Source organism: Hippocampus zosterae, chromosome 5, assembly GCF_025434085.1.
Source record: "Hippocampus zosterae strain Florida chromosome 5, ASM2543408v3, whole genome shotgun sequence".
Classification (NCBI taxonomy): Eukaryota; Metazoa; Chordata; class Actinopteri; order Syngnathiformes; family Syngnathidae; genus Hippocampus; species Hippocampus zosterae.
Genome location: NC_067455.1, coordinates 4,975,141 through 4,990,216, shown reverse-complemented (window position 1 = coordinate 4,990,216; position 15,076 = coordinate 4,975,141). Strand labels below are relative to the sequence as shown.

The window sequence follows — 15,076 nt, the reverse complement described above, 5'->3', positions numbered from 1 at the left end:
TGATTATTTTGTGCGGTGTCCCAAGTTTTAAATTATTGGAACAACATATTTGTTGTTTCTCTCTCTCTCAAAAAATAAATAAATAAATAAAATTTAAAAAACTAAAACCAAAAAAACCCTCATATCTTGCCTCTCCAACTAGACCCTCACCCCCCACCCCATCTTGTAATTTTCTATGCATTCTATGAAAAAGAAAGGACAGTAGTCTATTGTTACTTCTCGGCTTGCATCACTTACACTCAACACAATGTTATAAAATATCCACTTTCAGCATAATAAAAAAATAATAATAAAAGAATCACATGAAATCGACCAATGATAGATGGTTAACTCAATATTGAAACTTTGCAAATAGTGTGGGTGAATATAGACCAGGATTGGGCAACAGGCGGCGGCCCACGCACTTTGAGTCCTTTGACAAACTCCCCCTTTTTCTGTTCACACAAGGCCCCCAAATTCTTCAGAAACACTGATTTAAAAAAAAATCATTACAAGAGAATGGGTGAAAATGTAGGGGGGAAAATGGGTGGGGTGGGGGGTGGGGGCAGAAAATACCCAAAAGTCAATTATCTGGCCTGGCACTTGGAGGATTCAAGCATATTTCAAGCTCCGCACTGACTGGGGGGGGGCGCTATCCCCCAGCAGTAATCTGTGTAGCCCTAATTAAACTCCTCCAGCATTTTATTTGCTATTTTAAAATACATTTAGAAGTGATATATTCTCATCCTCCATATGTGTCAAGCTGCCGTTAGTCCCAGTAGAGGAAAATAATAATAACCCCGGAGCCATCCTGCTCAATTGACAAACCAGAAAGATTGTAGCTGACCTCCACCTTTCCTAACCGGCAGGAGCCGGGTGACGTGTTCGAGTCGCAGCCTCTGGGCTAGAGTTCAACTTGACGGGACACGTCGAGACACGTAGTCAGTGCAATCGCGGCCTTAATGACAAACATTTCAGGAGCAGGCCGACCGGCGCAGACCAAGTTGGCATGAAGTATTTCACAAGTGCGATGCCAGCAACATCGTTTGCTCAAACTGCGTTCTGATGACGTAACGCAACTGCCCTTCCCAACAAAACTAAACTCAACAAAAACAAAACCGTGCTGCTTTACTGCTCCTCCTCATCGTCGTCCTGTTCAATCAACGCAGTACGGACTAACAAACTCTCAGGGGGGAGGGGCGGGGGGTTGACAACAACACAGGTTTATCTCCTCCAACGTGCACTTTGACTCCCGGAGCGACAAATCAACACATCGTCGCCGCTATATAACGGACGAGGCCGGCCGAGGAACCACCCGATTTTCCTCATCACACTTCCGGAGGGGAATACAGTGAGTATTCTAACATTTATTTTAGTAAATCGTGTATGGGTATTTGGGGAGGGGCAGCGAATCCGGTTGCTTGAGCGCAAAGGGAACACAAGGTGGACAATGTCGCACCCTAGTGGACGGGATGGTTAAATGTTGACTCTGTTGTTTGCAGCTCCATCATCATGAACAAGCTGTTGGTTGTCACTGTGCTGTTTGCGCTCCTTGCTGTCAGTAAGTGGACACTCTTTAGCCATAAGATGAGGGGGGGGGGGGGGGGGGGGATTCAACTCTATTTGCTCCAGATGGATGGTAAACTTGAAATCTGACTGTGCAACAAGTTCCCTAAAAGGATTAGAATGGGTAAACAGGAAGGAGGAAGGCCCCCCAGGCAACTTTTCAAGGCAATGTTTTTGTGAATGTCATTTATAATCATCACACTAATAAAAACAATGCCGACCACGTCAACCCGCAAAATCCCAGAGGAAAGGAAGCGTTAATTATTTGGGGGATAAAGCCATAAAGTTAAGATGGGGAAAAAAAAAGTTGACAAAAACGTTTTCATGTTATAAGGAGAATGGTATAATATTTTTTTATCCCCAAGGGGGGGAAAAAGCTACAATCTTTATGTAAAAAGTCAGAACCAGATTTTTTTCCAAGATGAAGTTGGAAAATGACATTCAATTCAAAGTTTAACAAGGCAAGAAAGTCATCTAAAAAATAAAACTTTATGCTCTTGATATATGCCTTTTAATCTGGAAGCGTTTTTTATTCTCAAACATAAGACTTTATTCTCTCTTTTTCTTCTTAAAAAGAAAAAAAAAGCCTTGAGGACTTTATTTCTGTCATAACCAACCAGGCCTTACCTTTCTGTCAGATTTAGCAGAGCTTTTACTTGCCCCAAAGACCAAGCAGGGATTTTGGACTTTAGAATGTATTTTAACCCCCCCCCCTTCCCCCCCCCCAAAAAGACATTGTGGAGACAACTTGTTCTTTTGGACGACGTATCGCAAAAGAAAAAAGCAGAAAAAGCGAAACAATCAATAAAAACTGAACTGACACTGTGAATTATATTTCGCGCGAATGACACTTCATGGGCTCCACTGCACACTTGATGCATTGAGAACAGCCCCGCCCCCCTCCCACGTTGTGAAATCTCTCCAAAGCCCTTGTGTCCTTGCCTCACGCAGGCGCCGAAGGCTTCCGAATGCCGAGGCAGGCCAAGGATGAGGAGTGGGGCCCCGCTCACACACGTTCTGCAACACAATCAAGTCTTACTACAACGGGGCGGTCGACACCGTGACCGACTACGTGGAGACCGTCAAGGGCCTGAAGCTGGAGGAGAAAGTCAAGTAAGACGTCGCGATGGGCTCCGAATGCTCCGAATGCTCCGACGGGAAGGGGAAGGAACTCACGAAACATAATTGTCTCTGCAGGAATTTTACACGGAAACCACCACCATTTTGAGCACCTACAACAGCATCGCACAGGACCAGCTCTATCATCTGTTTACGGGTCAGCAGTAGGACGCCAAGAAATGGCCCGACCCAAAACCACAACAGCAACTGCTGGAATGGAAACGGACTAAAATGGCTTTCAAGAAAGTAGACAGCCGGGACAACAACAGCAACAATAAATATTCCGTAGCGTGGCTTGAAACGAGATAACCGAGTGAACCTTCACCCCGTTGTGACCCCGCCATGCAAAACCAACTTCATTTGACATATCTGGAAATATTAAAAGTATTTATACAAAAAAAAAAAAAAGAAAATGTCACGTTTGATGGCTTATTCTGATGCGTGTGAACACCAAATGGTGCAGGTGGAAAGTTACGATTTAAGTGTTATCCTAACTTGAATCAACCAAACCTCACATTTTTACATTACAAAAAAAAATTATAATGCCATGAGAAATTAAGTGTTTAATCTGCAAAACGCCAGCTGTTTTGAAAAGTGCTAAAAGCAGAGAATGAAACTGTCCGACTGATCAGTGGGCATCCTACTTTTCACATAAGAGGGCGTCATGGACGGAAAAAATCATAATTTTCAAATTTTTGGAGTGGATTTTATCAAAATAGACGCATTTAACAGCAGCCAAATCTCATATCCACATTCAGAACCCGCAAATACCCCCCCCCCCCCCCCCCCCCCGGGCTGTAGTTTGGACAACAGGGCACTCAAACATACAACTGACTTGGATTTATTCATTGTGCTAATCAGTGAAGCCCCACCGATTGTGATCGATCACCCACAGGCTCGGACTTTGCTGCTCGATAATGGCTTGTGTGCAGTGAAGCGTCCCCTCGCGCTTCCTGTAAAACTGCACGTGACAGACCAAACCAGTAACTGAACCATAATGGACATTAGTGCACGTTCGGCACTTTCGATTTGAAATCATGTCCCGTTTTTGTACGACAAAAGGACGAAAATGTACTTTAAAAAAAATCCAAGTCATCAATCTAGAAAATAATTGACAAATGAATCGATTGTCAAAATAATCGTTAGTAAGCGGCTCTAAAAATTAAATGTGCAGTAAATCTATACGATCGGGATTGGAATCGACATTAGCCGGTGTCACTCATGGATGATCGGTCACAAAATGGGCAGCATTAAATTCTGATCGGACGACCGTTACTGCTTATCGTCACTAGGGGGCACTACATGCTAAGGCCGTGACATGGACCGTGTGAAGCGCAGCAAGCATTAAGTTGTAGTTTGCTTTTCATTTCTTTCATTGGCAACTGTCAGAATTCACCAGGATTTGCCATGAGCAGTTTCAAATCGGATTGGGGGGGGGGGTGGGGGGGACGTTTCCAAGCGGGCTCGCTGCGGGTTTATGACACAGCAGGACTTTGGTTGGCGTGAATCGACTTCCGGTGTCGATTGACGTAGATAAATGTTCTCTTGTTGCATCCACGTACATGTTGTTCCCCTGAGTGTCCTATTTTAGTTGGCAATCAATCAATTGTGTTGGCCTGTAAAACCTGACTGAAAACAAACCAACAAAGAAGGTCTGAGCGGCGTAGGGAGGAGCAAATATTTGGCCCTTGAAAGGCCGACCTGAGTTGTTGTGCCATCACGGATCCTTTATAAAAAAAACGCGTTGGGTAATGGTCAAATATTAACTTTATCAACATAATCGGGCACACTTATTTCCTCAATGTGTTCTTATGTAACCAAAGCTCTGTTTGGTGATGCCGGTTATTTGTGTTAATTGCGGCAAAGTTCTGTTCAATCCAGCTCGCCAAGCATGAACGGTATCAGCAGTTTCGTAATATTTGGAGCATTTTGGGGGCCTTTTTTTATTTAACATCTTTTGTTATTTTTATTCATTTATCCCGTCAATTGATTTATTGAAAATAAAAAAAAGAACAACATGACTACAGTGAACAATTAAGACCATTTTTAAAAAATCTATTCGTGATTCAATTTGAACCCGGCCATTTCATTGTTAAAATAAAATAATTTTACAAACCCGTTCCAAATTTTTCCAAATCTCCTCTTTGTATGAACTGGCCCCTCAAGGTGTTGCCCCCCCCCCCCCCCCGACCCCGAGCACAAAAGTGTGCTCACCCTTGCGTTGGAATGATGCCGCAATGGTGAAAATGAACCAACTTGATGACTCTTTGATGTGCTGATGAATGTTCCTTTGTTCTTCGAGAAAGAGGAGAACATGACGGGAAACAAGGTGTGGCCGTCCTAGTTCACTACGCCCTTTACAAAGGTCAAGTCCGTCTTGGGAAGTTATGGAGGGGGCGTAAGTAAAAAAAAAAAAAGATCCTCTCGCTCTTTATATAAGGGGCCAAGTTGCGTGGCGTGACAAAGAGAACTCGTCAAACAACCACAACATGGAGCGTCTCCTCCTGCTTCTCGTTTTGGGCCTCACAGGTAAACGATTGCTGACGTAAACGCCTCGTTGACCTTTGATGATGAGACCGTAGAAATGACTATTCAACAGGAGCGTCCTTGCTGGAGGACAACAAGCTGTGCCCGCCTCACTCCAGACCCTGGCAGGTGTCCCTCCAAAGCCGAAGGACGAGATGCAGCGGCGCCCTCGTAGACAAATGGTGGCTGGTGACGTCCGCCGCCTGCGCGCCCATGTAAGCCAGGCCAAAACGATGACGGCAAATCATCAACCTCGATCCGTGCAACTTTTTAAAGGATGCTCCTGAAAATTAGAGGCAGCGCTAACTGTCGTACCTGTGACGATGATAGTGCCTCTGTGTGCAGGACGGATTTGAAACAACACAAGTGGCCGCCGTCTCTCCTCCCAATATCCTGGCCACCTATCGCGGGATTAGAATTCGTTCCAACTCGTGGTGGGGAGGCTACATGAAATTCGCTAACTTTAGCGTAGACGCGCAATTGTGTCACTTTGCAGGCACACTTTGAGGTTCTTTTAGTCGGGGTGAAATGATCCTTCATTCATTCATTCATCTTCCGAGCCGCTTGATCCTCACTAGGGTCGCGGGGGGTGCTGGAGCCTATCCCAGCTGTCTTCGGGCAGTAGCCGGGGGACACCCTGAATCGGTTGCCAGCCAATCGCAGGGCACACAGAGACGAACAACCATTCGCACGCACACTCACACCTAGGGACAATTTAGAGTGTTCAATCAGCCTGCCACGCATGTTTTTGGAATGTGGGAGGAAACCGGAGCACCCGGAGAAAACCCACGCAGGCCCGGGGAGAACATGCAAACTCCACACAGGGAGGCCGGAGCTGGAATCGAACCTGGAACCTCTGCACTGTGAAGCCGACATGCTAACCACTGGGCTACCGGGTTCCCTAAGAACAATATTTGAGTTTTCAATCAGCCTGCCATGTATTTTTATGGAATGTGGGAGGAAACCGGAGCACCCGGAGAAAACCCACGCAGGCCCGGGGAGAACATGCAAACTCCACACAGGGAGGCCGGAGCTGGAATCGAACCTGGAACCTCTGCACTGTGAAGCCGACGTGCTAACCACTGGACTACCGGGCCGCCCCGGGGAAAATTAATAACCGGAAAATTCCGCGATGTAGCGAATAAGATGCAACGTAAACTACAATAAAATGATGATTCGATTCAGTTACGCGGCGTAAAGTAAAACGCAATATTGCCATGGACGACTTCACGTCCGTTTTCACAGGGGGCTAAACGTAGCTGGCGAACGGATAGAAGTCAAACGGCCGCAAATGTCCCTTTTCAACCTTTCCAGAGGGACCGCTATCAACGCGTCGTTGGGGGAACACGACGTGACGGCGGAGGAGGGCACCGAGCAGCACATTCCTGTGGCGGAAGTTATCCGCCACAGCCCGTACCGGTCGCCCCTCCACAGCCTGGCCATGGTGCGCCTCGCCCGGCCGGCCCGCCTGACCCAACAAGTGCAGCCCATCGGCCTGCCGGGCCGCTGCCCTCGGCCCGGAGAGAGCTGCAGCGTCAGCGGCTGGGGCTCCACCGTCCCCAACCAATGTAAGCGCACGCTTGAGCTTTTGGTATTTTTGCGGAGGGTTGCCTCGGGCTCGCTGTTTGCAAACGTCTCGGCTCACCCGTTTCGGGTTTGGTCACGTGATGCTCTCAATGCTATTGCGTAATTGTTGTCCCACGAATGCAATTTTAATCAGGACGATCTAATCTTAATTCATTCATCCATTCATTCATTCATCTTCCGAGCCGCTTGATCCTCACTAGGGTCGCGGGGGGTGCTGGAGCCTATCCCAGCTGTCTTCGGGCAGTAGGCGGGGGACACCCTGAATCGGTTGCCAGCCAATCGCAGGGCACACAGAAACGAACAACCATTCGCACTCACACTCACACCTAGGGACAATTTAGAGTGTTCAATGGAATGTGGGAGGAAACCGGAGCACCCGGAGAAAACCCACGCAGGCCCGGGGAAAACATGCAAACTCCACACAGGGAGGCCGGAGCTGGAATCGAACCCGGTACTACTGCACTGTGAAGCCGATGTGGTAACCACTGGACTACCGGGTTCCCTAAGAACAATATTTGAGTTTTCAATCAGCCTGCCATGTATTTTTTGGGAATGTGGGAGGAAACCGAGGCACCCGGAGAAAACCCACGCAGGCCCGGGGAATACATGCAAACTCCACACAGGGAGGCCGGAGCTGGAATCGAACCCGGTACCTCTGCACTGTGAAGCCGACGTGCTAACCACTGGACTACCGGGCCGCCCCTAATCTTAATTAATCTTAATCTTAATTAATCGTAATTTAATCTAGACGAGCGGGAGCACATTATATCGCAAAAAAAAAAATCTTTTTTTGGACTCGAGTTCCCCTTTAAGGCATTTGTAGGGAGAAAATCTCTCTGTAAAAGTAGCTTCGGGTATCACAAGCCCCAAGGCCAACCTCAAGGAAACGTTTCCTCTCGAATATATGCTTCAGATTGAAGGAGGAACAAAACAGAGACACTGACTCGTTGCTGTTTTTTGGAAACAGACGAGGATCCGAAGCGACTGAAGTGTTTGACGGTGCCTGTTGTGGAAGATCAAAGTTGCATCAACACTTTCCCCGACTTCATCTTCTGGAGCTTGGGGATGGTGTGCGCTGGCGGAGCCGACGCCACCGGCTGCTTGGTGAGCCCAAATGACCTTTGCCCTTGTTTACTTGGCCGCTTTTGCTTTTACTCCACTTTACAGTAAACCAATATTCTTCTTCTTCTTCTTCTTTTTCCGGCAACTTTATCCCGTGCCACCCGCGCAGTATGACAAAGGCGCAGTGCTGGTGTGCGACGGACAGCTGCAGGGCGTGCAGTGGTTCAGTCACGGCTGTCAGAACGCCGAGCACCCCAGCGTCTACACCAAGCTGTGCAAGTACAACGAGTGGATGCGCAGAGTGATGGACAGCCACACGCCGACGACCACCACCGCACGGGCCACGACCTTCAAGAGGCCTTGAGGGGGCAATGGGGGGTAGTAACAAAATGCAGGGAAAACACAAAACTTACTTCTCGTTCACTTCAACAGCTGCCTTGTGGCTCATGTGAGTAATCAGTCATTCATGAACAATTTTAAGACCCAGACTATACCTGAAGCTGTAATTCTTGATCTTGAGAAACAAGTAGGGCTTCCAATTCACACCAGCAGATGGCGGCAGCGCACTTCATAACATCTGGACACTAATTCGAGTTAAGTTTCCTTGCGAGTAGGTGAGTTATTCATTATTTTTTTTATTTTTTGGGGGAAGAATTTTTTTTGTCATTTGCAAATAGTGAGTTGGTCTCCGTTTCAATACCTTTTCGATTGACTAAATCCAGGAGCCCCCCCCCCCCCACAAGTCTGCAAAAATAAATGAAAAAACAAATAAAAACATAACCAACCGACTATTTACAGATACACTAATTCACAGTTTGGAGTCAAATAAATACGCTTTTTTGGAGGGGGGGGGGCAAGAAGCCTAGGTGATTAGACCCCTTCTATATTCATCTCGACACCGTCCCTCAGTTTATTGTGCTATGAACGACATGCCTTCCTTAATGTCTTCCAATTTTAATCCTGCAGTCTCGCATCTGGTTTTGTTTGAAATAAACCGTAATACACATGTGCCTTTGCTTGAGAGGTGGCCTTTTTTTGGGGGGGGGGGGGGGTTATTGAACACACTCGATTTTATCAACAGCATACCCGAAATAGGCCTAAACAAATGAATGCAAAGTCATCCAAAACTTTAAGAAACAGTCAAGAAGTATGTCAATTGCAAAGGACACACCGTACTCGTCACGGATCACATCCCGTTTTCACGAGGGGGGGGGGGGGAGAGAAAAAAAATGGTGCGCTGCGTGACTACAAGGCGCCGCTAGGCAAATTTTTCAATTCTCTCAAAACAGGCGCGCCCGACGCTCCTGCTGCTCGCAAGCAGGTGACGCCGCACTTCCCATTCTTCACGATCTTTAGTGCACGGAAGCGCTGTGAGTGAGGTCAGAACCGTGCGTGATGACAGAAATACATCGGTGCCATCAAGACATGGATATCGGATGGCGATCTCGAGTACAAAGGCGCACGCGCACCAAGAGCGCGTGGCAGCTGTGTCCATAATCCGCCAAGACTGTGGAAGGAAGGAGGCCACTGGGCCATCTGTTGTCAGCAGCGCTCCCTTTTGCCTGCTCCTCCTCCTCCACGGCTGGGGGTCAGGAAGGGGGGTGGGGGCGGTGTGGGGGTGGGGGGGCAAAACCAAGTTGTTGGTTGTAGATGCCACTTCGGGAAGACTGCTGTGATGTTAATAGATGTGTTGTCACAAGCGCCGCCTGGGTTTGATTGCTTTCTCCGGCAGGCTCAATCTTCTGATTGGCACTAATTGAATGGATTGTAATGGCGGCCGCTGCTGGTTTTGTGGTGTGGACGTGCGTTGGGTGATTTTTTTTCCATCAAACTGGTTTGAAAAACAGTTCAAACCAGTTTGATAGTAACAGTCGCGAATGCGTACGGACTTCATGATTGTGACATGAAACGAAGCTCTCGCCGATTGGCGGGCGCACACTTTTGCTAGACGTAAAGTTGAGGAGCAACTGGTTTGTAAAACGTGACCCCCCCCTCCCCACTCCCAAGTCATTCGCCACAAAAACATGACAAAGAGAAGCAAAATGGCTCTAAACGACGAGCAAAATGTTGATTATTTGCGAATTGATTCATTGATGCCTCGCTAATGACCACAACTAACTTGATTGCGGAGGGGAAATGCTTGATGATTGGCCGATTACCGGTCCAGGACCCCCCCCCCCCCCCCCAAAGTCGAGTGCATAGGCTGTCGCTCGCTGACCATAATAGCGATAGAAAATTAAAGGTCGTATGAGAACAAGTTGGAAGTCAACCAACGCCAGAGAATGGACTGTGCTCCCCTTTGAAAGTTCAACCGCATGTGACGGGGATTTACGTCATTGGTGCCCGGGGGCCAGATGTGGCCCACCACAAGCAAATCAAAGATGACAACTTCCACAACACTTGCTAAAATCTGAACCAAAAATTAAAATTTTCATACGTAATAAATCAGTGACACATCATTCATTCATTCATTCATCTTCCGAGCCGCTTGATCCTCACTAGGGTCGCAGGGGGTGCTGGAGCCTATCCCAGCTGTCTTCGGGCAGTAGGCGGGGGACACCCTGAATCGGTTGCCAGCCAATCGCGGGGCACACAGAAACGAACAACCATTCGCACTCACACCTAGGGACAATTTAGAGTGTTCAATCAGCCTGCCACGCATGTTTTTGGAATGTGGGAGGAAACCGGAGCACCCGGAGAAAACCCACGCAGACCCGGGGAGAACATGCAAACTCCACACAGGGAGGCCGGAGCTGGAATCGAACCCGGTACCTCTGCACTGTGAAGCCGACACGCTAACCATTGGACTACCGGGCCGCCCCAGTGACATATCGAAAAAGCATTTTCTTGTTGCTGCTTAAACAATAATTGACTAAAACGTTATTCTTGACTTCTTGATATAGTTTCAGTCATAACGGCCCTTCTAGGGAAACGGTAATTATAAATGTGGCTCAAAAATGACTTCGACACCCCCGATTTACGTCATGAACACGTCGCTGGCACCAAATCTCACTCTCAGTCAGAAGCATGGCGCGCAAAGCCAACGAGAGGCCTGAATAAGTTTTTGTTTTCCTTCCACAGTCATCCATCCTGGCAGGATTTATGCTTTTGGCTCCCCCTCCTTGCTCCGTTATCTCCAAATAAGGAAATGATTTATTTGGGGTAGGATAAAGGGTACCTTTGTAGTGCGAAGGAGTTGGCACTTTAATTCCCTCGATTTGGCGTGTCAGATGATGACCCTCTCGAGCTCCCACTCACACTTGAACGGAGCGCCGGAATCACAAGTCGCAAAGATAAGACGGCCTTGGTGGCCTGGAGGATTTGGGAGGCCCGATAGAATTCGGGAGACAAGTCCGAACTCCCACTCAATGCAATCTTTCTTTCCGTCGCTCAGACTTGGACTCGCATTATCAAAGAAAAAAAAAAATAGATGTATTTGTTTCGTTGTTACATGACGTCAATTTTGATCTTTAAGATAAGATAAGATATCCTTTATTAGTCCCACACTGGGGAAATTTACAGCCTCCAGCAGCAAGAATGTATGTAGAAAGAAGAAAGGAGAAAGAGAAAAAAAAATAAAAATAAAAAATTAAAATAAATTTATTATTAATTAATTAATTAATTAAGAATAAATGAATAAATAAATTAATAAATTAATAAAATTTATTTATTAAAAAATAAAAAAAATAAAAGGTCCACATTGTGAGTTTAATAATAAAAATAAAAGTGCACTTGCAAAGATTTTCCTCATCTGTTCTCGCTCCAGCTTTAGCATTCATATTTGTCACATAAACCGATTAATGGCGGCCGTTCAGCGTTTCATCCCCTAACGTGGAAAGTTTTCTTTCTGGCACTTGACGGGCTTTCATCACCGACTTGCACATCACGCCGGCGTTCGCCCGCGACACCTGAAATAGCGAACGCGCAATCAAAACGCCATTCATCAACGGCAGCGCTTTCCATCAACGGCTGACGGCTCGTTCGGGAGGCGGGCGGCCTTCGCGAGCGCACGTTATGCCATCGCCGGGCTAACGGCTTTGCGAGATCAACCGGGGCCACGCCAATCACGCCGAGTCTCTCCAACGTCGTTCCGCCGAGACCGCCGGCTCATCAGGATGAGATAATTTGCCTGAAGGGCTTTTACGACACTCTGCCTAATAACTACAAAAGCACGCCGAGAGGCCCCAGAGTCCGGGGGAAGGATAATACGCAAGCTTATGGGGTAATGAGTACAGAGGTGACAGGTGCATCCTTAGAGGAGATTGTATTCAATTTCAAATTAGGAGGCGGGGGGGGGGGGGGGGGGGGGACACGGGAGAGCAAGGAAAGACTGGATGGATGTTCTGCGCTCATGTTCGAGCGACACAACTGGCAGCGTGTTGTGTTGAAATCAATCATCTTCCAACACCGCTGGTGTATCGTAACCCCCCACCCTTCCCCAACCGATGCTCGTTACAATATATTATTATTAGAATGATGGCTTCCATTGACGATGTCGCTCAACACGCAGTTGCTCACGTTTTAGCCGAGTCTCACATTTTCATTCGCTGACTTCCTTGTCCTTCAACACGCTCGGCCCGCCTTTTAGAAGCACGCACACTTAACATCACAGATACGACGGGGTTGATGTGAGGATGCAATCCCAAGTGGACAAAGATGTTTGTGTGTTATTATTATTATTATTTTTTGTTCTTTTATATTTTATATATATATATATATATATATATATATAGGTGGCCCGGTAGTCCAGTGGTTAGCACGTCGGCTTCACAGTGCAGAGGTACCGGGTTCGATTCCAGCTCCGGCCTCCCTGTGTGGAGTTTGCATGTTCTCCCCGGGCCTGCGTGGGTTTTCTCCGGGTGCTCCGGTTTCCTCCCACATTCCAAAAACATGCGTGGCAGGCTGATTGAACACTCTAAATTGTCCCTAGGTGTGAGTGTGAGCGTGGATGGTTGTTCGTCTCTGTGTGCCCTGCGATTGGCTGGCAACCGATTCAGGGTGTCCCCCGCCGACTCCCCGAAGACAGCTGGGATAGGCTCCAGCACCCCCGCGACCCTAGTGAGGATCAAGCGGCTTTTTTAGTTAATTTTTTTGTGGCTATGGTGGTCCCCACAAAAAAATGCTTAAGTACTTTCCAAATGATCAGCCTTGCATAAAAAAAAATTCGCTGAAAACAACAACAAAAATAGCATTCGATTCAGGAAATGAACATGAAGGTCAACTCATTCAAAATAGATGAAATAAAGAAATTAAAACAGCTTCCAAGGACAGGGTAGAGAGGCTTTTTGACTACGGCAAGTCCGGGGATGCTTGCTTGGTAGGACATCAAAAACCTGGCCGGGCTCCGCTCCAGCTCCTTTATTCTCTATGGTTAGTCAGTTATTGATAATTCCGAAACCACGAGGGCTTCTCACCCCAAATCAAACGTGAGATTTGAAAAGGAGATCAGAAGTCCTCACGGCTTCCTGAAGTAAGGCGCAAGTGACGTTCCGGCCGGGTGACAAATCGAACGCTTTTATCATGGCGATATCTATAAATAGACAAAGACAAAGTGCAGTCTGGCCCGTGGGAAAGTGCATGTTCTAAATCAAACGTCGGCTTTGCAGGAGATTAAACAGATTGTTGTTTGATTCCCGACTTCTCTCTTTTTTTGTTGAAGACAAGCATGTCACACGGCAGCTCGTTTGCCATCGGTGCTTAAATTCTTAACTCGGAAAGACCTCAAACGGATTAAGAATGCGCCGAGCCAATCGATATCATGCTGCGAGTGCTGCAATTGATCATGATTGTCAGTTTGTGAAGCGTGTGTACAAGTTGTCCGTCTCTAGATGTTATCCCACTTTTCCTCTTGCGGGTCCCAACGAATGACTGAACAGCAGATTAAAAAAAAAAAAAAAAAAAACTTACCTCTGCCAAGGCCAGCACGAAACAATCAAATGAGGGTCAGCCAGCTCTAACGGTCCAAAGATGCCCGTTTCCAGGTTGTATACTGTGCCAGTCCAGTCCTGTAGGGAGTGATGATGCTCATTACAAATCATTTACCGGGAGCCAAACTAATTTAAGAGTTGCTCATCAAATAATAGTTGCCACATTGCTCAATAAACCTCATAAATACTGCTGAGCATAAAACTGGGTAGAAAAAAAATACTAACTTGGGGCTGAGCATATGGTCATTTATTGGGTATATCAGGTCTCCTGCAAAAGGATTGCGTTCCTGTTTGTATAACGCACCATTCAAGTAGACAATTGGGTTCCAAATTTAAAGTCAACACAACATGAGATGGTTGTTTGAATTTCACTTTGAATCTCACGTGGAAATAATACAATCTCAAGTATCGAGCAGTTACACACGCACTTTGAAGGAGGTGGGTGAGGGGACAAACACACACACATACACACACACACGCACCACAATTATCTAGGAATGTTAGCCCCTCGAACCCCAACGGCTCGCCCCGCCCCCGGGGCACTGTAAATCACAGTGGAGGTCAAGATGAGTGAACTGGAAACTTTTTATGACTCTGAAAGGATTTCAATGAGGCCTAAGGTCATAGTCTTGGCCAACACATACGTACCATAAAGCATGTATGTGTGCGGACATCTTGGAGTCGTGCTTGAGACCACACTATTCAAGACCGGGACAAGACCAAGACTTTTGGGAGTCAAGAAAGAGAGAAGACTAAGATCGACACAACCACACAACAAGACAAAGACCATAAAAAAATAATCTAGTTTAACAATCATGACAAGTTAAGGAGCATTCTCACTTCAAGCTCGTTCCTACCGACTGCTGTCAGGCTGATGAATAAAAAACAATAATAATAATAATTAAATGATCTGAAGGAAAATTGTAAATAGTACTGCGATTTATCCATTTGTGTTCATATTGTATTTAATTGAAAGATGTTTGTTGTTTTTTTTTCTCTTCCTCCTTTCTACATACATTCTTGCTGCTGGAGGCTGTAAATTTCCCCAGTGTGGGACGAATAAAGGATATCTTATCTTATCTTATCGTAATTCCTTCTTAAAATACATTTGCAAGTCAAAAAGAGAGTGTCTACACCTCTTTCAAAGGACAAAATACAAAAATCTGCAATATTTATTTTTTATGCTAAATTCTTGCGAAATACTAAATTATTATATTTGCACACAAAGCTCGACTCAGCTCATCTTTATGATAAAAAAAGAGCCCATTTATTTGATTCGACGCAAGCCAAATTAATTTGGAATCTAAAAT

General features: G+C 46.4%; 2 protein-coding genes across 2 annotated transcripts in view; one reads left to right on the top strand and one right to left on the bottom strand.

The window, feature by feature from the left end:
• Window positions 1–15,076, bottom strand: part of ca14 (carbonic anhydrase XIV) — a 159,703-nt gene that overhangs the window by 120,472 nt on the left and 24,155 nt on the right. The gene's annotated exons all lie outside the window — the stretch shown is intronic.
• LOC127600610 (trypsinogen-like protein 3) lies at window positions 5,086–8,232 on the top strand. The gene is made up of 5 exons (XM_052065300.1): window positions 5,086–5,193; window positions 5,264–5,405; window positions 6,505–6,758; window positions 7,745–7,881; window positions 8,009–8,232. The coding sequence occupies exons 1-5, from the start codon at window positions 5,154–5,156 to the stop codon at window positions 8,201–8,203; spliced, it is 768 nt and encodes a 255-aa protein (XP_051921260.1). The 5' UTR covers window positions 5,086–5,153; the 3' UTR covers window positions 8,204–8,232.